This window comes from Diadema antillarum, unplaced genomic scaffold, assembly GCF_040938485.1.
Source record: "Diadema antillarum isolate AM-2024a unplaced genomic scaffold, OU_Dant_1.0 scf00000042, whole genome shotgun sequence".
NCBI classification, from domain to species: Eukaryota; Metazoa; Echinodermata; class Echinoidea; order Diadematoida; family Diadematidae; genus Diadema; species Diadema antillarum.
The window spans coordinates 836,260-862,021 of record NW_027270931.1 but is presented as its reverse complement, the minus strand read 5'-3'; the positions used below and the strand labels follow the sequence as shown (position 1 = coordinate 862,021).

Sequence of the window (25,762 nt, the reverse complement as noted above, 5' to 3'; positions counted from 1 at the left end):
CACATGAATTGGGAATGTGAATGCAGAAGACTGTCGTCAAATAAGCGCAGTATTGCTTGAAGATACAACAGCCTTGAAAGAGAAGAAAAAAAAAAAGAAAATGGGCAAAACATATATCATGTATACTTATCGGAAACAAAACAAAAGAAAAAAAAAACAGAGACACTCAGTTGCATTGAATAGAAGTGTGGTCTTGATTGTGAATTTTTTTTTTTCACAGATTCTGACCGGTGAAGACTGGAATGCTGTGATGTACGCAGGTATCAAGTCACAGGGGGGCGTCCCGAACGGAATGTGGGCAAGCATATACTTCGTTATTCTGGTGCTATTTGGCAACTGTATCCTTTTCCGCTTCAAGTTGGAATGAGTGTCAACCTAAACCGGTTTCACTTGCATCAAGTTTTTTTGCATGTTGGATATTTTTTGCATGAAAAAGAAAATGGAAGACAAATTTGGATGTCTGTAGCATTTTTCTTTAATGTGATGCCTTTGGTAAAGTCAGTGATGAGACCTACATGTATCATATGCATAAGATTTTGAATGTTGCTGAGAAGCTGTTTTGGATGCCATTTCAGTTGTGACATAATGATAGTAAGTTATGTCTTCTTCTTATTAGTGTGGTGATGAGCACAGACCACAGTGGTTAATTGCTATTAACCCATTGAGGTCAAGCTGTATTTGCTGTAACACAAATTTTCCATAGACACCTGCCTGAGTATACTCAGGATTTATCTTCAATGGGTTAATAAGGAAATGGGATGACAGGACTGGGGGAGGAGGGTATTAAGGACCTGTCTTACTGCTCCTGGTAGGGTCTAACACCTAGTTTCCTAATTAAGTTTAACCCATTACGTACAGGGATCCTGATGGCCTACGTATTAAGTCTGTGGGCATTACAGAATTCAGTAGGCCTATAAATGGGTAAAATGCATTTGCAATAATTTTTACAGATTTTTATTCATTTATCTATTTTGTTTTAAATACAGATTATACCAGTATAGCAAAAAATTACACTTTTTCTGTCATGTTCCCTAAAGCACATACTAGTATGCATGGCTAATGTTGGGGGGGGGGGGACCTACTTGCACTGTAAAGTAATGTATCAGCAGTGCATGAAAACACACACATTAGGCAATATGAAATTCAAAATAATCATTGCCAGAGTATGCCAATAAACCAGTTTCACCCCACATAATAAACATATGTACAGAGATATGCAATTTCTTGGAGAGTGGATCTCTTCTTTTTTTCCTTGACCAGTCGCCTTAACCCTCACCCCCTACCAATTACCCCCTTCTGGACGCACAGACACACTATTGAATGTCTTCCTTGCCATCGCTGTTGACAACTTAGCCAACGCACAGGAACTGACCAAGCTTGACCAGGAGGAGGACGAAGCCAACCAGGAGGCGGCGCTGCGTGAGGTCCAGGCCATGCAGGCCGCGCAGCAGACCCCCAACATGAGCCGCCGTGGATCCCCCAGCCCAGACCACCTCCCCATGTGAGTATACTACGGGGGGGCCGGGGCTTTCCCATTTGGGACCACGCCTTCCCCATTTGGGACCACCTGTCGTGAAAGCCTGATTAATTTTGGAGAACATTAATATTCTGGCTTTTTGGGGGGATGGTATTCTTTTGGATCTAAGCTTTCAAATGTTATGCAATTTGTCAACAAGTTGGTTTTGTAATATTTAAGAAACAAATGAAAATAAGAAGAAAATAGGTCATCACATAGATACCATATTTAGAAAATTGTTTGGAAAGTTTAGATGCAGACAGGCACAGATTCAGAAAGGAGATTAAAAAGATTGTCAGTTTATATTGTTTAAGAATTTTACATGAGCTGTAGATATTGATGACTGCAGACTTGAGCTGTCTGCACAAGAATATCGAGTACTACAGTGTGATGTTTTAGTCATTCATCACCATGGAAACCAGTTCTAAACAACATCACATTGCATATCTGTGAACATGTAGAGTGGTTGCTATCAAACCATGCTCATACCCGGTTCAACCCCACTGACCGAAGCCTTGTGCGAGAATATCCTGTTTGGAACCAGCACTGAGCTGCCGGGCACAATATAACAAAAGACTGTGACATCATCACTTTGGTACATGTACTCTATAAAGATCTTCTTTTTTTAATGGCAATTTATAATAAGAATATGTTTCTTATTCTGTTTTTGTTTGTTTCTCTGTTTGGTTGTCTTTTCCTGGTCCATTTGTAGCGAGGATGGCACAAACATTCAGCTGAACGAAATGAACGATCCCAAGAGGATGAATGGAGACCATAATGCTGAGATGGGAGGTGAAGGTAGGTTGAGTGCGAACCTTCCTGGCATTCTCTGTCTCAACAAAAGTTATTGTTTTATTCCTTTTGTCATCGTTATCCCCTTTAACCCTTCAAGTCCCAGAGACCACATTTGGTTGATTGTATTTTGTTTTTCTAAGGTAGAGTTTAAAAAAAATTGTTATGGTCTTGTTGCTCAGACATAATCATAATTTGTTTTGGCTGCAGAGCCTCCAAAACCCTCTTAATTCCTTGATCAGTCACTGGATGCAAAATTGGCAACACTTTATGAGATGAAAGTATATTTTCTCTCAAATTGGCAATCTTCCTTCGATATGAGATATGCAATGAAATTCAGAGGTGCCAATTTAATGATTACCAGGTACGAGATAATAATTTCTACTGCAAAATTTCCGTAAGATTACTAAGTTCATTACTTTGATGCAGCATAGGATGTCTGGAATGTTCCTGTAATTTATGAACGTCCAGTGGCATGTAAACTTACTGGAGTTATTACAATGTTAGAAACAGTTACTGCAAGATTATGAATGATAAAGCCCTGAAATTGTGCAGAAAAGCGTCAAGATTGTTCATAAAGTAGCTATCACACATCTTGCAGACACACTTCAACTGAAGCTTAAAAAGTATATAAATGTAAACTAGTTTATCACCATGATGAAATGCTGACCATATCAAGACTGCAAGTAGTCAATTTTTATAATGCATTTGCTTTAAAATGTGTTTGGTTTTTTTTTTAGAATCTTTACATGTGAGATAACGTTGAAAAGACCCTTCTTTGTTCTCTGATTGTCAATTTTGCCATTCATTCTTCTATGCTGATTTCTAATCTCGGATAGTTTTCAGTATTTATTTTCATATTAGCTATTTTCTTCTGTTTTCAATGTCAGAAAGTGTTTAAATTTTGAGAATGTTGTGAGGCACCAGTGTAGGTCTAATGACAAATAATCATTTTCAGATAATTCCAATGTACCTTTCTTCTGAATGGTCTGTTTTTAATTGCATTGGATGCAGTATATGACAGAAACAGAACTTAGTGAACTTCAAATATTCATGTCAGCGAAAGGATGTTTAAGCTTCAATTTTGAAATATTTTCCTTGTTCAGACATTACCTATATAATATATGAAATTTGTATTTATTCTTCACAGACTGTCAAATCTGTGTAAATTTGGTGCCATACATACAGATTCAGATGGCTTATCATAACCTTTTTGGAAATTTAGTAGGCCTGTGAGCAGGTCAGCGTCAATATCATGCCAACATGGGCCGCATGTATTTGACGTGGTTATTAAAATACACACATGCGTAACATCAATGGTGGGTCTGCTCGCTTTTCAAACATTTTACTAACTCTTGGCTTGGGCATCGGGCACCCCCTTAGTCATTTGTCATGGGATTGGAATAGATAGCTAGATTTTCATGACTTCCAACGCCTCCTCCTAATTAGTGCCAATCCATGAACTCTAGCTGACGTACATGCCCATGAGTGTGAGGGCTTTTTGGATGCATTGGTGTGTCATTGGAAACTAATTGCATATCTGTAGAAATTAACTTTGGCTCTTTAAGCATCACTGAACCTGAAGGCATTGTCAGAGTTAGAGTCAGAAAGGTGTTAGTGCTGTGTTGGATGAACGGAATTAATGCCTTTCTGCTAGCTTCCATAGGATGAAATCAAAGGTGTATAAGGACATCTATTTTTAAAACATTTTTAAATTCATATGCGACGCAGTCCACTTAAGAAAAATGTGGATATTGTTGTGAGTACCAATAATTGCACTACATTGAAAAGTTTGGTTCCTTTAACATAGACTGTAATTGAAAAGTATTAAAGAGTGCACATACTGTCCGTAATTGTTGTGAATAATCTGCTTTTAAAAAAAGCACACACACACACACACCACAAAAAAAAAAAAAAATGTTTTGCGCCCTGTAGAGGAAACATAACTACATTCATATGCCTCGCAGATGCTTAAAGAGTTACAGATTGTTAATAGTATGGTTTTCATATCAACTGCTGTGTGTTTATGTGCACCTGAGAGGGTATGTGCAAACCTATGGCTGCATGCTTTTAATGCTCTGAGCACACACGGGTATGATGTGTGTGTGTGTGAATGTATGTGAGTTTGCCTGTGTACATAAAATGTGTGTCTGTGTCTGACTCGGTGAGCTTGTGTGTATCATGTGCGTGTGCATGTGTGCAATAGGCTTTGTGGCCTACATGAATAAATGTGTGAAAATGCATTATAGTAATTTTTATCACCATCTTAGAAATAGGCACTCTTGTCATTGACCATGTAGCTCCATCCATTTGTAAACTGCATGTCATACCATTTGAACATCTGGGAACATATCATTATATTCATTTTCAGTACATTCAAACCTGTGTAGAAAGACCATTCGTACAAAAGGCCCCAGAGGCCTTTTAAATGTGGTCTTTGAAAACAGGTTAAACCTTACATATGTCAAATGATATGCACAGTATTATTGCTGAGGGAAATTGTGGAAAATCATGTACCGGAAACTGCTTTAATTGTCAGGTGAGAATGATAAGTTGCCACTAAACCCATAGTGTTTGAGACAACATAACGCCCTTCTCATTCTCAACCGACATTTTGTACACTGCACCCTTGTGTGGGCGGACACTTCTTGAGCAGGTGTTGGGTTAAGCAAAACATCATAACATATAGCAGAAAACGCTTAACACAGGGTGAAGAGGGGATCCATAAAGGGTAGCACAGTGTATCACAACAATGTGTAATTCCTATGTGATACTGTAAAAGTGGAAATTTTCGCAGTTTTGAAATTTTCGCACATTTCGCGCAACCAGAAAATAGCGCGAAAATAAAAGTATGCAAATATTCGTGCTTGCCATATGTTCCAGTAGTTGTTTTTATTCCGCAGAATTAAAAACACGCGAAACTCGGTACCCTACCGAGCGCGAAAATATCCACTTTTACAGTAAGAGGTAATAACTGTAGTTCATTATGTTCATTTCTCAGTCATAGTACATCTGCTATCTAAACTGTACTTCATAGAAAGATTGGGTTTTCTACTGGACCTATCTCACTTTCATAGCCACATGGATTCATGCCCACAGAATTTTACATTTCATGAGGACATAACCAAGTTTTATTCACAACCTGCAAAAATCACTAACAATTCAAAAGCTTAGTGAGATTCATCCTACCTGAAATTGCCCTTTGAAAGTAATGATGATACTAAAGCACAATTTACACTAGGTCATACCGTCATACTAGCTTTGTAGTCAGAGGTAGAACTTAGAAATCCAAGTCCTAGAGTATCATATGGCAAACATGAATAACTTCTGTGTATACCCTGCAAGCATGCATGCACATGACTGTCATTTGAAAAAAAAAAATCTTGCTGGAAGAAATGTTAATTTGATTGACATCCAATTATTTCTATTAATTTTTTGCACATTTATTTTTTGTTGTAATATTTGTCAAAAAAGGGAAGATGTCAGGAGAAAGGGATAACTGTCTCTGACACCAAATCCAAAACCTAATCATCTTGAACAGGGGAAGTTCCATCCAAGGTTGAACACAGAGCTCTAACTATATAAACTTGAAATATGTTTTATTTAGCCTTACAAGAAAATTTTTATATCATATCATCAAAAATATTTAGAGTAAAGAAAATTTACACATTTTGAACTAGGTCACTCTAGTGAATTTAGCAAGTTAAGCTTTCTAAACTATTCAATTGCTTTAGAAATTGTATTTTTCTAACACAATATTTATACATAGTAGCTTTTCCCTACCATGGGGTGTGCGTGTTATCATACTTGTATCTCTAGCTGATTTGATTTTGTTGTATATGGGTTGGAATGTTAGTGCTTCAATACAATTGTTTATTTTGTTCCCAATAATCAGCTGATGCCATATACTGTTAAATTTTATTAATGAAAAAGTATTGAGAATACATAAACACATTAAACTGTCTGCAATGCCAACTGCACAGCCATACATCCTAAATATCAAGAAAATAGAATCACCAGCTATGTATACCTTCCGCAGAAGGATTTAGAGTGTCTCTCTTCTTCTCTGCATCCATCAAAAACTATATTCTGTTTCTGACCCTGTTCTACCCGGTTAAGTGAATCTGTTCCCAAGATTTTATCATCATCATTATCATCATCATCATCACCCATCCGTGGAATATACCTCATCAGCTCTCTCTTCTGTCTTTCTGGCATCGCATCCCTCACACAATGATCACATGATCTCCTCTCATTGTGACATCATAGATGAAAGGAATGCATAATGATGCTCCTTGACTTGGTCCACCACTAACACCAGTGCTCGTCGATCGTTGCCATGGCAAATTGAGGCTTCACTAACATGCATGGTACAGGTGCTGGCCGCATCCATTGCATTGCTTGAATTCATCCGGCCCTGTCTGGCATTGAAAGATAATAATAGAATTTGAAGAAGCATTTTAACAAAAAAAAAACAACAACAATGCTCTGGCTCGACATTCAAGTATGATGACAATAAAAACATCGCCTGAAATGTTTGCGCTCTCATCTCAACCAATCTTGGAGGCAGTTATTAGTTGGTTCTGCCTACAGTACAAATGACCTCCTCCTCCTCCCCCTCCTCTTCTTCCTCCTCCTCCTCCCCCCCCCCCCCCTCCTCCTCCTCCTCCTACTCCTCCTGCTCCTGCTCCTGCTCCACCTCCTCTTCTTCCTCCCTCCCTCTTTCTCCTCCTCCTTCTCCTCCTCCCCCTCCTCCTCCTCTTCCTCCTCCTCCTCCCCCTCCTCTCCGTCGTCCTCCTCCTCCTCTTCCTCCTCCTCCTCTTCCTCCTCCTCCTCTTCCTCCTCCTCCTCTTCCTCCTCCTCCTCCTTCTCCTCCTCCTCCTACCCTCCACCTCCTCCTCCTCCTCCTCCCCCCAATGACTTCTCCTCCTCTAATAAACCCTTGTGATTTTTGTATGGCTCTCTACTGCACCTGATCCATGAATCACACCGCCCTCTCTAGACAAGAAAGGATCAGGCGCCACCAGCTGGTTCAAGCAGTGCTTCCACTACCTCAACGTTCACGGCATCCCATGGCCGTGTCCAAACTGTGAAAATTGCGAGACCCCCTGTGTGTGTCAGTGTTCCTGCGAATGTCGCCTCAGAAAGCCCTCTGACAAGAAAAAAGGTCTTTATTTCTCGAGACTCACTTCTTTCTTGACCCAATATGTTTGTATGCAGTGGTGTGTGGTTTTTTTTTTCTGCTCCCAAATACTACGCATAGATCACACATGTTTGTCTCAATATTGACAGCAGTTTTTAGTTTTCAATGACATTACACAATTGCATGAATAGACACCTCCCTCTCTCCTCCTTACCATCACAACTTTAGGATATTATTTCCCAGAACTTGGATACAATCAAGCAGGTTGTTTGTTGCCCAGATGGATCAAGTACTGCATAGAAACATTAATGTCATGTTTGATTTTTATTCATGTGTTTCTGCAATGGTTAGGCCCAAGTACAGTAAAGCCTACAAAGTTCAGGGCTTTTTACAGAATGATCATCATTCCATGTATATATTTTTTTTTTCTCCTCAGGATGCCCAGTCAGTGTCTTGTCATTGAATTGCATGACATTGATGTGTTGAGTAAATGTGATTTAATATTAATCATACATCATTAATTTCAGTGCATTATCAAAATACTCCTGATGTGTTATGCCAATTTAATCACAAAATGTCCCTTTGAATAAGAAAACATCAACGAGCAAGGGATGAGAGTTGGTAGAAATGAAATGTGAAGCCCCCTGGAAGTAACTGTGATATGTGATGGCATATATTTTCATACATGAAAGGTTCAAGGAGTTCAAGAGTAAAGATGGTAGATAAGGCATGATTTGCAGCCATGATCATAAGGATGATGGTCACAAAATGGCAATGATAATAGTTTTGAAGTAATTATGAGTGTGGAGTTTGTGCAGATGATGAAGATGATAGTGATGGTGATGGCTTTGTTCTTAGCTGTGATGATGATAATGACGATGATGATGATGACGATAGCAATGATGATAGAGCTGATGATGATAGTGACGATGATGATGATGATGATGATGATAATTATGATGTTGACAGTGATGATGATGATGATGATGATGACAATGGTGATGATGATGACAATTACACAGGTGATATTGACAATGAGAGTATCTGTACTGTTGGTAGTAAATGATTGAGACAGTTGTGTAGAAGATGTCAATAATGTTAATTGTGGAGATGTGTGCAGAAACCAAGTCAGGCAAAGGCGAGAATAAACAATTCACTTTTTTGATGTCAAAACTTCCAATTTTACTCATTTGTTTTAAAGGTGACAACATAACCATTAATTATTAAGCAGACCTATATGGCCGTGATAAACATGCTAGATACATGATTGTTATAACTATGGAATGGAAATTCCTGTTCTTATGGGTACTTCATTCAATGAACAATGCATGTCACCATGATGCATGGTATATATTTGTAGAATATTTGTTCCATTTGCAAATCTAGGATAGTACATGTACCTTTTTTGAAGTTGTTTATACTTGAAATGTATAAGCATTCAACTTCACAGTCACCAAACCTCACCAATTACTAAAATAGGTGACTACTCCAAATACATCATAAAAGTACGGGGTCCTACCCCTATCCTAACCTTGTAAAGAAAATGTCAAATGAAAATAATCCCCCCCATTAAAAAAACAAAACAAAAAAACCAGACTTTTCAACAAATGGAACACGTGGAAACTGGATACCATAATATTGGAACTAGTCATGGATGATATAGAAGATTACTCAATCAGGGATATAGGCACATTAAATGATTGTATAATGATAGTGGGGAAACCATGGACATTATTATCCATGGGAGGCATGTCATAAGCATGAGTGTGGCCCATAAGGGCTGACAGAAGTTAAGACTGTTACCATTTGATCCCATTAGGGGCAAAGATGAGACCATATGAGAGGTGTGTGGTGACGGTCTTGTAGGACTGAAATCTTTGAAAGGTCAAAGTAAAAAGCAATCATGTGTTATCAATATGTTTGAATTTTCAGGTGCTAGTGAATATTCATTAATGAAAATCATAGTTATGTAATGATGAACCTTCATTTCTTAGAGTAAGAAATTGAAAATGGCATGGTGACATTTTATCCCCTACTTGTAACCATGACTTCATGATAGAATCCGAGGTGGCGGAAGAAGAATCTGGATTCCAGCCCAAGCCGATGGTTCCGTACAGCTCTCTGTTCATCTTCAGCACAACTAACCCGTAAGTACTTGACTACTCCCTTTATAGAGTCATTCCATACTGTGTTCAGTTTTTTTTAATGAGGTGATTAGACACTTCTTATATGAATTATAAAAGAGCATACAATTCTTGGAGGAATTAAAAGTTTATATGAAAAAAAGATCAGTTTTGAAATGGCGCAGTTATCCAGAAACAAAGTGGTCCTAATAAAAGGTGGGTCCCATCTTTTATTAGGTGGGACCCACAAGTTCATGTGACCATCACTTTACCTAAATCATTCAAAAAATGGTGAAAAATTACATTTTGAATGATTAATTCATGGCATTATTTTCTTGACAGTGTTCGTCGCTTCTGCCATTACGTTGTGAACCTGCGCTACTTTGACACCATGATTATGGTTGTCATCGCTCTCAGTAGTATCGCCCTTGCCGCTGAAGATCCTGTCAACCCGGATGCCCAACGAAACAAGGTGAGCGCTTTTTGTGAATCATTGCCCCCATAAAATTTCCAGATTTTGCTATCTGTGCTGCTTGCTTTCTGAGATACTTTACATCACGATAACAGGAAAAAAAAAACTTAGAAAGAGACCTAGGTTTCTTGACACTCTGGTAAATTTTGTAACCAACAGTACAATGTCTTCGAAAAATTTACGGATGAAATTTAAATTGTATGAAAGCTGTAAATGTCTTTCAGGATTTGGCCTTAGTAATGATGTTTTATCGGTTTGAGGTGTTTGTGATGTTACATATCAATGAAAATGATTGCAATGATGATGATGATGATGATGGTGATGATGGTGGTGATGATGGTGATGATGGTGATGATGGTGATGATGGTGATGATGGTGATGATGGTGGTGATGATGGTGATGATGATGGTGATGATAATGATGATGATAAGAAAAATTATATACCACAACATTTGCGAAGGTACTTCCTGTCAATTTTTGAAGATTATCAGAAAAATGACAGGAATTGTGATGATTATAACAGCAATATATCATGGCAGCGAAAACTTTCATCCTGTGTTTCACTCTGAGAAGAAATTGAAATCTGCAAACGTCTCTCTCTCATCTATCCTTCCCCAATTCAAAGAGAAGAAGATGACAGATTTCTTGGTTTTTATCCTTTCACTTCAAGTTTGGTAGCTAAGACATTCTCCATCTTATAATTTCTTGACTCAAACCTTTTCACTCTATATTTTTCTCTTTCCATGATATATCTTTTTCTCTCTTTCCAAGGTCCTGGAGTACTTTGACTATGTGTTCACCGGTATCTTCACTTTGGAGCTGGTCCTGAAGATTCTAGATATGGGCTTCATCTTCCACAAAGGGTCTTACATGAGAGATCTGTGGAACATTCTAGATGCTGTTGTTGTAGTTTGTGCCTTATTCGCTTTCATCTATCAGGAGTAAGTGAATCAGCCACTGCATAACCTACAAACCACCCTGCATTCTGCCCATTTAGCGTTATCTCCCTGCACTTATTTTGTTAACCGCTTGAGTCTCAGGCACCATGCCTCTTTTGTGGTTGCACCCTTCTTTATGGGTTGTCTGGTTTTTGTGAGGTATATTGTAGAGTGTGATTTTTTCTTGGTTTATCCCTTTGCTGTTTATCATATTTGTTTGTTTTAAGTGCGAACTTGCAAAGGCCTCTTTAATTGTTAGATTATAATTGATTCTGGAATTGACAGCATATTTGGGAGATGATTAAATATATTAGTTCTTAAAAAGTTTACCAGTTCTATCCAATCTTTATCCAATGTAGGGCATGCTGTAATGAAAGTAATTTCCAAGACATATTCCCCACAATTTTAACAGACTGTGTGGCAAATTGCTTGCAATTAGGTGTTGTTAAATTACTTAACTGTTAATGACATCACGGAAGGGAAGAAAGATTTTTGATGGGTGCAGATTAAGTGGATGCTAGAAAAATGAAAGCTTGGATGATTTAAAAACATTTGATACTTATTTTAATGAAACAATTCCTTAAAGGACAAGTTCACCTTCATAGACATGTGGGTTGAGTGAATGCATCAATATTAGTAGAACACATCAGTGAGAGTTTGAGCAAAATCGGACAATCCGTTAAAAAGTTATGAATTTTTGAAGTTTCTGCTCAGTCACGGCTGGATGAAAAGACTACTATAGCTTGTGATGTCACATGAGTACAACGATATAAAGAAAGAATAAAGAAAATTCAACATATTTCCATTTTCCTCGCATAACAAAAGAACACTCGACTTCTCTCTTTCAGAAGGCAGGGGGAATAATATTACCCTTAACATACGTCAGTAGCAAGTCGAAGAAATGTGCACTTTATTCAAAAAGTAAAGTTTTGTGAAATTCTCTTTTTATTTTCCTTATATAGTTGTACGCATCATACACTGTAGTAGTCTTCTCTTCCAGCAGTGACTGCGCAGATACTTAAAATATTCATAACTTTTGAACGGATTGTCCAATTTTCCTCAAACTTTCACTGATGTATTTTGCTAATATTGCTGCATTCTCTCAATCCTTATGTATATGAAGGTGGACTTGTCCTTTAATTTGTGGTGTGAAGACCTATACACATCATCAGATGTCATCATGGAATATACAGAACCATAATGGAGATGACCTATGAATTATCTGATAAATAGTAGATAAAAGAAAATGGAGATAGATAGAGAGATAGACAGACATACAGATAGATAGATAGAGAGAGAGAGAGATAGACAGACATACATATAGATAGATAGATAGATAGATAGATAGATAGAGAGATAGACAGACATACAGATAGATAGATAGATAGATAGATAGACAGATAGACAGACATACAGATAGATAGATAGATAGATAGATAGAGAGAGAGAGAGATAGACAGACATACAAATAGATAGATAGATAGATAGATAGATAGATAGATAGATAGATAGATAGATAGACAGTCAGTCTATTAACAGATATTAGTATGAATACCTGAATGGGATCCATTTCATAAAGGTTTTTGTGATCATTCCAAGTTCCAAGAATTACAGTAACCATGGCAACAGTCAGCAGACATGCAACCATGCAGCTGTGAGCATGGAAGTCATCACTGTGATGACTACAAATTACAGAGACACAGCAAACACCTCTAAGAATGATGTACTGAAACCTGCACGTGGTTTGAAGTTACAGAGCATATGATTAGTATGCGCCACTGTGTTGCCAATTTGAGCATCAATGGCCATAGAGGTTAGACAACTAATGATGTGATTGCAAATATAATTGAGTTAAGATGATGTTATTAGTTTGAGATATTTTCAATTAAAACTGCTAAAGAACAAAGGAAATAATGAGAAACTTTCAGATATTTTTAATCATTAGTTAAAGAATATGTCTTGTCATGTATTAACAAGTGAGGTGTTATTTCGCTCTATCTGATAATGAACTTCTTTAAAATGTTTTAGAAAATGGCATTTAACCTGTTTTTTTTATCAGACTCAGCAATTGTAAGAAGACAGATGAATCTCATGAGATGTTTAAAAAATTGCAGCAAATTGCACTGACCAAAAGACTGTCAAAATCACACAAAATTACGTATTTTGGAGAAAACGTCCCATCTCATCTTAGCTCCGAGATTTTCTCTAAGTTCATCTTCCAGTTAATCATTAAAGTGTCCCCTGTCAGTCAGACATGGTAGGTGATGGTGAATTTATGCCAGTAACCACATCATTTGTGTCAATGTGATGCATTGTTGTAAAGTGTTTTGTCCTTCTGTTATGTTGCCTTTTGTTTTTCACCACACGTTTAAAGAACCTCTCGTAGTGCGATCGACGAGTTTGAGAGGTAATGAAGATCCAAAAATGCTATGCCCCACAACCTTTTATATCTTCTTCGGCAGGGGCACTAATCAATTGGTATTAACACGAGGGCTCAACAGCAGTAGAGGAAATTTGAATTCAGCGCATATACACCACCAGCGCATCAAACATCCACTTCAGTACAGCTGATGACCTAACTATTTTTTCTCTGCTCTCTCTCTTTCCTTTTGTAGCAGGGCAAATCTGTTACCTTTGAATTCTGCTATATATTTTGTAGGATATTTTATTTGTCCCTGACAAACTCACCAGGGGGGTGTTTCATAAAGCTGTTCGTAAAGTTACGAACAACTTACGAGCGACTGGTGATCAGTTCTGATGTGCTATACTTATCAGAATTTCCATAATGCAGCACAAGAACTGATCACCAGTCGCTCGTAAGTCGTTCAAACTTTACGAACAGCTTTACGAAACACCCCCCAGTTCATTGATGGGAAATTTGACACTCTTCCTCTGATTAATTTTAAAGGGTGTGTACAGTTCTGGTCGAGGTGAAGATTTAGCTTTTAACGTTTTGTGAGATATTCAGAAACCACTCTATGAGATGTCAAAGAGCATGTAGTTCTAAGGGGTATCAAAAGTTTATTCGATGAAAATCGGTTTTGAAATGGCTGGGATATCCAAAAACAAGGTGAAACAAAGAGATACTAATAAAGTTGGGGCATGTCGCCTTTTATTATTATCACCTTTTGGGATATCTCAGCCATTTGAAAACCAATTTTCATCAAATAAACGTTGAATCTTTCTTAAAATTACATGCTCTTTCATATTTCATAAGGGGCTTTTCATTATCTCACTTAGGAATGTTCAAAACATGAATCCCTACCTCAACCAGTACTGTACAGTCCCTTTAATGCACAAATAAGCAAACAAATGGGATGAAATAAATGAATTGCTGAGTGCCTGCAACAGCAGTTCTGCACACTGTACCATTGTTAATTGCCCCTCAAATATATCTTTTCTTTTTGTACTTTTTGCCACCCACCAATGGTAGGGTTTCGTAATAAGATGCTGCAGCACCTCGAAATTATCCCCAAACCTGCTCATGTAGCATATTCCGCTCATAAATCTTGCATTAACGAGTAGGATATAAAGGTCGATCTGCTTTGCAGTAACTTCTTTGCTTGTAGGAAATAAGAAAAAAAAAGTATAAATAGTGTTTGAAAACACAGCTGTGCATACAAAATGAAGCAATAATATAATAGGATTTTACTGACTTTGCCTACTATGAAGAAAAAAAAAACATTGTGAGAGAGCATTAGCAATTGTAGACATATTGCACAATGTAGAAATGCTGCTTCCTTAAGCACAATCTGCATTACCTGAAACAGAGCTGTACTGTAAGATTCCATATTTCTTAATGACCAAGGATTTATTAAAATTAGATTGTTTCCTGTAAAAACTCTTAGAAATCATGTTTATTAAGAAATGACAACAAAATACTTCATAAATTTGCTGTTGTCTTCTAAGCCTAAAATGTATCTTTTTTTATTCATTTTACACTAATTATGAAAAAAAAAGCTAAATAAAATTTGACACTGTTATACTGTAAAATCAGAAATTTCAACATTCATTTTGATTTTGCATATTTTGCAAGATCCAAGATTTGAATTTGCATTAAAATGAATGTGAAAGTTCTTGTCTTCATTATATGCATTGGCTGCCAGTTGCAATTTGCAAAATTTTCATTTCGCTGAAAAAAAGGTCATCGGCTCCACATTGCAAAAAAAGAAACAAAACAAAACAAAACAAACCAAACCAAACCAAAAAAAAAATTCATATATTCAAATATTTCTGGTTTCTGGACTATGTTCATTGTACTTGTTAGTGTACAATGTACACAAATATTATACATATCTATTGTGTGTGGTGAAATACCACTTTATTTTAGTTGGTCATAGCATACATGTGTAGGCAACTCAATCTATGGCGGGAAAGCAGGAGAAATGAAAATCCAAACATATGATATAGTTTTTATTGCGTGTTGTAAAAACTGCTAAGGATTACATAGGCCTATATTTCACAAGAGCAACTGAACAACTCACAGTGTAGTAAGAATTCACAGGAAAAAAAAAACGACAAAAAAAAAAATCAAAATTCATCACAAACCATGAGGTTGTTTTATCTGTAATAATCCTCAGGCAATATATCTATGACTTGTTTTGGATAATGGACACACTTGTCAGAAGAAAGCTCTTGCAGTTGAGCAGTAAAAGCTACGAAATAATGCAGCATACCTTCATAATCCATGCATATAAAATGTAATCATGCATATATGCAAAATATAAAATAATAGGGCTTTAATAGCTGTCTCATGGTTGTGGCCTTGCATAGCTATTCAATAATTAAAGTATACAGAAGTCACATTGAGTGGAATAGAACTACTAACTCTATGCCCAGTCCATTAACTCCGTCACTCTCATTTGCTATTTGTCTATATCAGTGGCGGATCCAGAGGGGGGCGCATGGGGTGCATGCCCCTTCTTTATTTTTTGTTAAAACAAAAGAAATATAAAGGAAAAAAAAGGGGAGCATGCGCCCCCTTTAATTTTGTAAAGGCGCCTTCCCTTTACCGAATTCCTGGATCCACCCCTGTTATCAGACACATCTGTGGACTTTGAGTACATGGATGTAAACCTGTTGAAGACTAGGCACAAGTATACAAGGGCAGGTGTCACTGGTTTTATAGCAAAAGCTGTTCATCCTCAATGGGTTAACCATTATGCATGGTGTATATGATTCCAGGCAAGCCTTAAACATTGAGCTTTTGTTATATAGAAATGTTTTGTGTTATTCTTCAATCTTACATTAATTATGCTGCCTCCATTTACAATCATCTTCATTGTTATAATTGTCATTATGAGTTGTGGTTGACTCAATCAACATAATCCTAGCACAATCTTATCGCCAAAGATGCTACATTTAACTTATGTCATCATCATTATCATCATATCTTCATCATCATCACCATCATCATCATCACCATCATCACCATCATCACCATCATCACCATCATCATCATCATCATCATCACCATCACCTTCTTCATCATCATTACTTATAAAATTCACCATCTCTATAGATTATTGGTATTACCACCATGATCAATACCACTGTCGACATTATAACCAGCATTAGAATCTGCAACAACGCATTGCATTCCACGAAGGATCACATTATGATAAGAAACTGTATGTTGCTGCTCTATCTCCTCCTGCTCCTCCTCCTCCTCCTCCTCCTCCTCCTCCTCCTCCTCCTCATCATCATCATCATCATCATCATCATCATCTCCATCTTTGACCTTGTCTGTAATATTGGTGCCGGTTTTTACTTTCTTGTTCCCGAGCAGTACAGGAGGCGAATCCAGTGGAGCCAAGAACTTGAACACAATCAAATCCCTGAGGGTTCTAAGGGTGCTGCGACCTCTGAAAACCATCAAACGAGTCCCCAAGCTAAAGGTAAGACTTGTGCTCCATGATTTGTAACCAGTTGAGGACGTACTGATTTTGCTACAATACACACTTCCCATAGACACCTGCCCAAGTATACTTGGGATTCATCTTTAACGGGTTAACAACACAAACCTCATTTGTAGTTAACCGCAGCATAGAAAAAGAGAAAAAATTCGTCATTTCATTATGGTGCATATTGTCAATGGGGTAACAAGACCTCATATCTCAAAGTCATACATTTTTTTGGAGAGAAAAGAAAATAAATTTTTGCAACATTTGTGCAAAAAACCCCCATCAATTTTGATATGAAATAATGTAGAAACATTGTTTTTGATTACATTGATAATTGTAATGTTCTAGAACTTAAATCAGGTTTGTTTTAAAATAAATCATTATTTGCATTTGAGTTTGGAGGTTATTGGATGTATGCCATTTGAGATACAAGGTCTTGTAATAGTCTTGGGATGATATCCAGTGTATTATATTTTATGAATTTTATGCAACACTCATATTATAATCATGTATATGTATATCATATAAAATCATTATATTTCACAGGCGCAGTGAAATGCTCTTACTATCAAATTACATGAATGCTAGAACTTTGACCACTGAATTATTTCATGTTTACGGGAAAGCACAAATGATGGCTGGGTCATCCTTCTGAATTTTCCTAGGAAGAGTTTAACATTCGGTTAACATTTTCTCTAAGTTTTCTCTTTTCTTGTAATGGTCTTTACCTATCTGTACGCTGTATGACAAGGTTACTTTGTCGATATCTTGTGAAGACCAAACTGCGGTGATGAAGTATTTGTTGGGATTTAGGAACCAGTAAAGTAGAGAGTGAAACACCTTGATCAGAAGCTGCATTTTGGGTAAGATGATTTGCTGCTGCCAAGGGGATGTTCATGTTTGCGTTCCTGCTGTCTTTGTTGCGACCAGGCTGTGTTTGACTGCGTGGTGAATTCCGTCAAGAATGTCACCAACATCGCCATCGTCTACATTCTCTTCATGTTTATCTTCGCCGTCATCGGCGTCCAACTCTTCAAGGGGAAATTCTACTACTGCAACGACTTCTCTAAACTTACGGAAGAAGAGTGCAAGTAAGCACCCAACCATCGTTTGTTTGATATTTGTTTTTTTTTTTTTTTTTTTTTTTTTGGGGGGGGGGGGGGGTGGGGGTTGAAGGGGGGATGGTTCTTTCTCTCCAATTTTCTTGTTTGAGACCACTTCTAGGGCCCGTTGCATAAAAGTTACTATTATGGTAACTTTGCCATCCAATGGTAACTTCCATAGAATTCTTGATTTTGATTGGCTGTTGAGTATTGTTGCCATGGTAGTTACCATTGAATGGCAAAGTTACCATAATAATAACTTTTATGCAATGGGCCCCAGGTATATTTATGCCTCCACCACGAAGTGTCGTCTGAGGCATCATGTTTTGGGGCTGTTCATTCATTCTTCTGTCATGCTGTCCTTCCAGCCATCCATATAATCAATTTTGTGGACAGTGCATAACTTAAAAACCTTTTGAGGTATTCTGATTAAACTTTGGTCATGTATATGTATGAGTGGAGGAAGTTTTGCTTATCCACTTTTGATTGCAAATGCTCAAGGTGAAAGGTCAATGTCAAATTCTTAAACTTTCACTATTTCACCCACACCTATCTTTTTTGTTGTTGTACATTGTACTAGGTTAGAGTTATTTAAAGCAAGAGGTCTTCAGTATGCAAGGTTCTGTTCAGAAGAGAGTGTGACATTATGAGTCCTGATTACACACCACTTTTCACCAGCTTTGAGGCCTACTTTTAGAAATATCCAAGAGAAAACATTGTGTACCAGAAGTTAAAGCATAATTTACCATTTCCAGATGAAACACAAACCCAGCATTTATTTCTTTAAAATAGTTTTAGAATGTGAGTTGGGGATAGAAACAACCACTGTAAAAATTTGAACAGGTAAAATCAATCTTAAGTATTGGTGAACAATAGTTATAATAAAATTGTTTCCAGACTAAACCGTCTACAGTTATGGCTTACTGAGAAAAATACAGATATCTCCTGATATTTCAGGCTTCATCACAAAAATGTTATATGGTAGGATGCTTTGTGGTGCAACAGACCTACACATATGCGTTAAATGTCATATCTTGAAAAAATTTTAAATCACTGTCCCCAAAGCTAGACAGGACCTTTAAAAGAATGAATTGATTTGAAATGATTTCATTGGTTGTTTTTCATTTGCTGTTTATTTGCCTGTCCAGAGGGAAGTTCTTCACGTACAGCAGAGACCAGATTACGGGGAGTGAGGACCGTGTGTGGAGTCGCTACGATTTCAACTACGACAACGTGGCGCTGGCGTTTCTAACGCTGTTCACGGTTTCAACAGGAGAGGGATGGCCAGAGTAAGTGGCAAGAAAGCAATTAACCTATTCCTTACGGGAACCTGGTGGCTTGTGTATAATGTCTATGGGGATTTCAGAATTCAGTAGCAAACAGGTTAAAATACAACAGGAAGTTTACACTACACTGTATTACAAATTAATGTGCCCTTGAACCAAAAAAGTTGCCAGACATGGATTTTTAGTTAAGGGCAGATTCTTAAAGAGCAGACTCTAAGCATTAAAATTATGTATAACTCAATTCAAATGGACTCCACTAACCTATCTAAATACTAGAAAGAAAGCACACACTCTTGAAAAGTGTGAATAGAGAAAAGAGGCTCTGAAGTACAGGATCTATTCAAGTGCTTAATCTTTACCCAGCCATCCTAGCTGTGCTATGAAAGGGACAAAACACAGGATGTAAACCACTGGAGCAACAACAATGAAGGGGATTATCAGATTAAGCTGAAATTGAATATGTCCTATTGACACATTCTGTCCATGATTAATGCCAACTTTAAAAGTAGTAGGGTTATCCTTTCAAAAGTTATTAGACTTGAAATTGAAGAGTGTGTAAAAAATTTCAAAAGACATGAAAAGGGAACTCTAAGACATACCTGATTATTCTATTCTTCCCAAAAAAAGGGTTGTAGAAAAACTGCTGAAAACACACTCTCCAATTCATCTTATGATCCCAAACTAAAGAATAATGTAGAAGAAGTATAGCTCTTTCAGAAAATGTGAAAAACTTAAGATTGACTCAGTTGACCCATTTCACCTTTTTTGAGTCCTCAAGTAAAATCAAGGGGTGCGACTTTTTGTTCGTTTTGTGATGCACGGTCACAAATGTTTGAATTCTTTTCAACTGTAAGGGAGAACCTGAACGCGAAGTTGTGTATTGTACTTTAAAGTTAAACTGCCCAACATTTGCTATTTCAGTCTCTGCAAACTTACATCGGCTGCTCATAGGGTTTCTCATTTCAGTCATTGCTGTCATCATATTGCTATGATAATGATTTAGTGTTATTATTACTATTTTTTAATTATCATTGTTGTTACTGGGATATTGAAGACCATGAAGATTGTGAAGATCATTATTATTATCAGCATTATTATCATTCCCTCCGCCAAGGAAAGTGGTTAGGTTTTCTTTGGCATTTGTTTGTTTGTTTGTCTGTCTGTCTGTCTGTCTGATTGCAAAATAACCCCAAGAGTTGTGAATGGATTTGAATGAAACTTGCAGGAAGGTTGATAATGACACAAGGAACAGATGATTACATTTTGGTAGTGATCCAGGAGTTTTTGTGGATTTTTGAAGTACTTTTTATCTTTGGGCAAATAGGGTCAACGAACTTGGAAATTGACTGTACCTTGGCTCTGCTATTCCTATCATTATGACAGGGCCGGCGGAGCGTTTTCAAAAGTGTGGGGGCCCACTTCCGGGTTTCATGAGCTAACAAGCAAAAAAAAAAAAAAAAAAAGTCCTCAGCTCATCTCTCCCCTTCCATTTCCGGGTTTCTTCAGCTGACAAGCAAAAAAAAAAAGAAAAAAAAAAGGCTATTTAGTGCCACTTACGTACTTCCGGGTTAAAAAAAGTGTGGGGGCCCAAAGTGATGACACTTTATTTGGATGTATTCCTTTGTATGGTGCACAAAAAGTGTGGGGGCCCAAAGTTATGTATTCCTTTGTATGGTGCACAAAAGGTGTGGGGGCCCAAGCCCCCATGGCCCCCCACGGTTCCGCCGGCCATGTATGAAATGGTGTTTGACTGTGCCTTCTCTGTCTTCTCCACAGTGTGTTGAAGCATTCCATCGATGCGACAGAAGAAGGCATGGGACCTGCGCCCTACAACCGCATCGAGATGGCCTTCTACTATGTTGTGTACTTCATCATCTTCCCATTCTTCTTCCTCAACATCTTCGTTGCCTTGATCATCATCACCTTTCAGGAGCAGGGGGATCAGGACTTCTTTGATGGGGATATTGACAAGAACCAGGTGAGTTAAAGGGGAAATCCAGTCTGAATATAAGTTAGTCGGATTGAAAAAAGAGTAAAGTCTTATGAGTTCAACGGTAAAAATTTGACTGAAATTGTAAGAAAAATACGGAAGTTATGGCATTTCGAAGTTTCGCTGATTTTTCAGGAAACAGTTCTCGAATAGTCAATATTAGTCAATTAGTGAGAAAAATCATGATATCTTGTTATATTTTAGGTTTTATTGCAAATTTTTATATGGTAGGATGTTTTGTGATACAACTGACCTGCACATAATGATTATGCATGAAGTGTGATAACTCAAACATTTTTAAAATCACTGCTCCCAATTGATTGAAAAAAAAGAAAAAGAAAACGTGTCAATTGGGAACTACTCAAAATCATGAAACAAATGATCTGACTGAATTACGTTTAATGTACATGATGACAGCAAATTAGCAAATAGCTTTGAGAAATGACAACCTTGAAAGAAAAAACTGGGCAAAAATACATCATATGTACTTATCAAAAACAAAAGAAGAAAAGCCAGATTGTCAGCTCTTCTGGCATCACATTGCAAAAACAACAACATCAAATATTGTTTAGATGCAAGAGAGTATCAAGGTGAGCGTGGTGAGTGCTTGTGCAAGTAAATGTGCTCAGCAGGCGCACGGTATGAGGTGGTGTTTTTTTTTTCAATAATATCTCATGTTGACCCATTCATGAGTGAAATTTTGGCATTATACATTCCCCACAGAAACAATGCATCGAGTTTTGCATCAATGCCAAGCCAGTGGACCGATTCATGCCCAGCAACAAGAACTCCATTAAGTTCAAGGTCTGGAAGTTGGTGGTGTCCTCCGGCTTTGAGTACTTCATCATGTCTCTCATTACCCTCAACACGTGCACGCTGATGATGAAGGTAGGTAACCGTGGCAATGCAGGTTTGGTATATGCCATCAGGTAGATGTAACAATTATGGAGGAGATGGTGATGTTATGTGGCGATGGTGCCCTGATGACATTCATTTGATGGTGATGAAGATAATAATGTTAAATTGATGATGATGATGGTGATGATGATGATGATGATGAAGATAATAATGTTAAATTGATGATGATGATGATGATGATGATGATGATGATGATGATGATGATGATGATGATGATGCTGATGATGATGATGATGATGAATAGGGAGTGTGATTCAGGAGCATGTTCATGCAGTATACAAATGACACACAGGTCTGAGTGTGTCAGTCGGAATTGCGTGCATAAGGTAATCATGGAATGCTTAACCCACAAGGCATTAAAGCTGAGTGAGTTTAGGCCAAATTCCATGGTTACCGCATGCACTCTATTCTGACTGATGCATGAAAAGACATGCATGTCATCTGTGTTATAGAATGGGGACAATTTTCTTGCCAAAAATCCATTTTGTTATCATGTTAGCCGATGGCAAATTCACTGGTTACGTTTCTTTTTGGCTTGTCATAGACAAGAGCCAGAAAATCATCCATCCAGTACTTCAAAATCATGCACCCAGTAATTCCTGGATGTATTGAAAAAAAGCACTGGATGCATGAGTTTTAGCCAATAGGCGTCTCGTACTGAGTGCGCGAACGCTTGCTTAGTGCACAAACCTTTGTTACTATTAAGTGCGCATGCTCTTGCTACAAGTGTGCAATAATATGTTTACCACTACGTGAAGCAGCGTGCACATGGCCAGTAGAAAAGCAACACATAGCTCTCGACCAATGAGATCATAGGATTTATCACTATACCCATTCTATAATATAGTGTGAGACAGCAAAGTCTATCTCCTTCTTTCCAGTATAAGTTTGTTATGTACATGTACCTCAGTTGGGTTAGGTTCTTAGACAGTCCCACATCTCATTAACTTGTATTCTATTTCGGTCCCACCATTCTCATTCCTTTCCCATCCATGTTATTCCTTCCCCATTCATGTTTACAGTTATCACCTCAGCTTGTTGTCACATCTGATCCTTTTGTTTATCATTCCATGTCTGCAGTTCTCACCCCAGCTTCTAGCCACAGTCATCCAGTGTGTTTTCATTGGTTGTCTTCATGAATAGGGTTCCTTCATTTTAGTTGGTCTCTTCCATTTCTGCTACTCCTATTGGTCCTCTTAGTTCATTTAAATATGTAAATATGTAAATACAGTTTATGCAGATCATGTTCATGATGTTGAGTTTTGCTGAGGGCAGGACAGCCTGAAAATAAAGCAGTGTGCTCCTCAGGACTTGAAGCGTGCAGGCCTCATGTTTACAGTCTGTGTCCCTAACCCTGTAGCTATCTTACAACTGGTGGCAGCGGTGGGATAGCTAAGTAATACAGGTGGGATCAAGCAGTACTAATTGGATCAAGCTTTAACAAGTTTGTGTGACCTGCATGAGAATTGTTCACCCTCCTTCACATCTGTTGTTTGAAGTTAGCTGTGTTAATATCTGGCCAATGAGTGGATTCATGTGGTGATATCTGATTGATATATGTGGATTCATTTAAAACTCTGGATTATTAACTGGATTATCATCTTCACAACATGACATCCTTTCGCCTTGAGCTACCCGAAGTGTTTACCGGAGAAGATGGAAAAGACTTCCACCAGTGGGTACGTCGAGTTGAAGTAGCAGCACAAGCATTTCCGGATAGCTCAACTAAGCTACACTCCCTTCTTCCAGCAAGACTTGCTGGATCAGCATTTACTGTTTGGGAGAGCATACCTGACTCCGAGAAGAAGGATTTCAAGAAGGTGAAGGATAAACTCTCGCAAGTTTTTGGTCGAACACAATTCTTAGATACTTTCAAGTCCTGTATCACTGCCCGCACTCGCCGACCAGGTGAACCGCTTGAAGTTTTTGCAGCAGCTATAGCGTCGATGGTCGAGGAAGCCTTTCCTGCCTACGACGATGCAGCCAAAGCTGGAGAAAAATTTAGGCGCTTCATTGCAGGGATCGAAAAGACTCTCCAGGTCAAGGTGTGTGAACTAGGAGGCAGCAACTTTGAGGAGGCCCTGAAAATTGCTCTTCGAGTAGAAAGAGCAAGTCAGTCACAGCAAGACGTCAGCGTACAAGTAGCAGTGACAAGTCAACCAACCAAGGACACAATGCTGGCACAGTCGCCGGAAATGCAGCTCATCCTCCAAAGGCTGAATGAAATGGAGCAGAAATTCGAAAGGATGAACCTGAAATTAGAAACTGCTTCCAAGTCAAATATCCATCCCAGATCGAAGCCCGGATCTCCACAACGTCATAACAGTCGGGAAGAGAGGTTCGATGACAGATATCAGAGACGCCATGACTCCCGATCACCAACCCGTTCTATGTACCGTTCAAGGGAACCAAATCGCTACCAGTCTTCAAGCCCACACAGACGGGAATGGCAACGTCGTCATAGATCGCCAAGTCCTCAGCGTGCCTCACAACATCTCAACAGCCCAGAAGCGAGATTCGATGACAGATATCACCGTCGCCACGACTCTCCTTCACCAACCCGGCATGTGTACCGCTCGAGGGAACAAAACCGGTACCAGTCTCCACATCCACACAGCCAAGAATGGAGACGTAATAACAGATCTCCAAGTCCTCAGTATGCTCGACAATATCAACATCTCCATCCCTCCCGTGAAGCCGACTCTCCTAGACATGCTCCCTATCGTCAAGTTCACTTTGACGATACACCGTCGGAAAACTTCTGGTAGTTGACGAGGAGGGCCACTCATCAACTCCACCTGCCAAGGCCCAAAACCAAATTCCTGTAGACTCAGTTTCTTCATTGAACTCACCCTACATCCCAGTCATCATCGACAATGTCTATGCACTTGCCTTCATAGATACCGGAGCTCACATCTCTCTCTTGAGTGCCGATTTTCTATCATCTATTCCTGCATCACAAAGGAGCCCACTCGAAAAGTCCACGATCATAGCATCCTCCGTCACTGGTGAGCCAGTAGACAACATTGGAACAGTGGTAGCATCAGTACATTTAGGGAACAAGGCAACTCAACACCAATTCTTTGTTGCGAGGAACATCACGCATCCAGTCATCCTCGGATGGGATTTCATCACCAACCAGAATGCATCAATATCCTCTGCATCATTCAACATGCCTGGTTCCACCATCCCTTTCATCGATCGGCAGCAGTACCAAGCCCCACTGAAGTGTAAAGTTTCTCTTGTGGGACACTCACATATTCCACCTATGTGTGAAATCCATGTCCAGGGAAAATTGGCTTCTCCGCAGTTTGACATCATACCTAGAGACTATGAGGGCTACTTTGAACCGGCTACACAAGATCACATTCCTGTCATTGGTGCTAGATCTTTGTTTAAGCCTCAGGATGGTCTTATTCTGGTACGTCTTATTAACCCCTCTAATGAAGCAGTGGATTTGCCTGCGGATACATGCCTTGGACAGTTTTTCTCCGTGACGGGAAACAAGGAAGAGGAGTATGAGATCATGAATGTAGCTGCTGATGGAGAAACACAACCGAGTGACAAATCACTAGCAC

At 38.4% G+C, this 25,762-nt stretch overlaps 1 protein-coding gene across 1 annotated transcript in view; it reads left to right on the top strand.

Annotated features, from left to right (window-relative positions):
• Positions 1-25,762, top strand: part of LOC139713117 (voltage-dependent calcium channel type A subunit alpha-1-like) — a 303,372-nt gene that overhangs the window by 179,743 nt on the left and 97,867 nt on the right. The window contains exons 18-30 of the mRNA XM_071624874.1: positions 221-338; positions 1,309-1,501; positions 2,229-2,314; positions 7,311-7,475; positions 9,511-9,598; positions 9,917-10,046; positions 10,818-10,987; positions 13,359-13,391; positions 16,773-16,881; positions 17,818-17,978; positions 19,139-19,279; positions 21,053-21,254; positions 21,990-22,154. Of these exons, the coding sequence (XP_071480975.1) occupies positions 221-338; positions 1,309-1,501; positions 2,229-2,314; positions 7,311-7,475; positions 9,511-9,598; positions 9,917-10,046; positions 10,818-10,987; positions 13,359-13,391; positions 16,773-16,881; positions 17,818-17,978; positions 19,139-19,279; positions 21,053-21,254; positions 21,990-22,154 (1,761 nt within the window). The remainder of the gene's footprint in view (positions 1-220; positions 339-1,308; positions 1,502-2,228; positions 2,315-7,310; positions 7,476-9,510; positions 9,599-9,916; positions 10,047-10,817; positions 10,988-13,358; positions 13,392-16,772; positions 16,882-17,817; positions 17,979-19,138; positions 19,280-21,052; positions 21,255-21,989; positions 22,155-25,762) is intronic.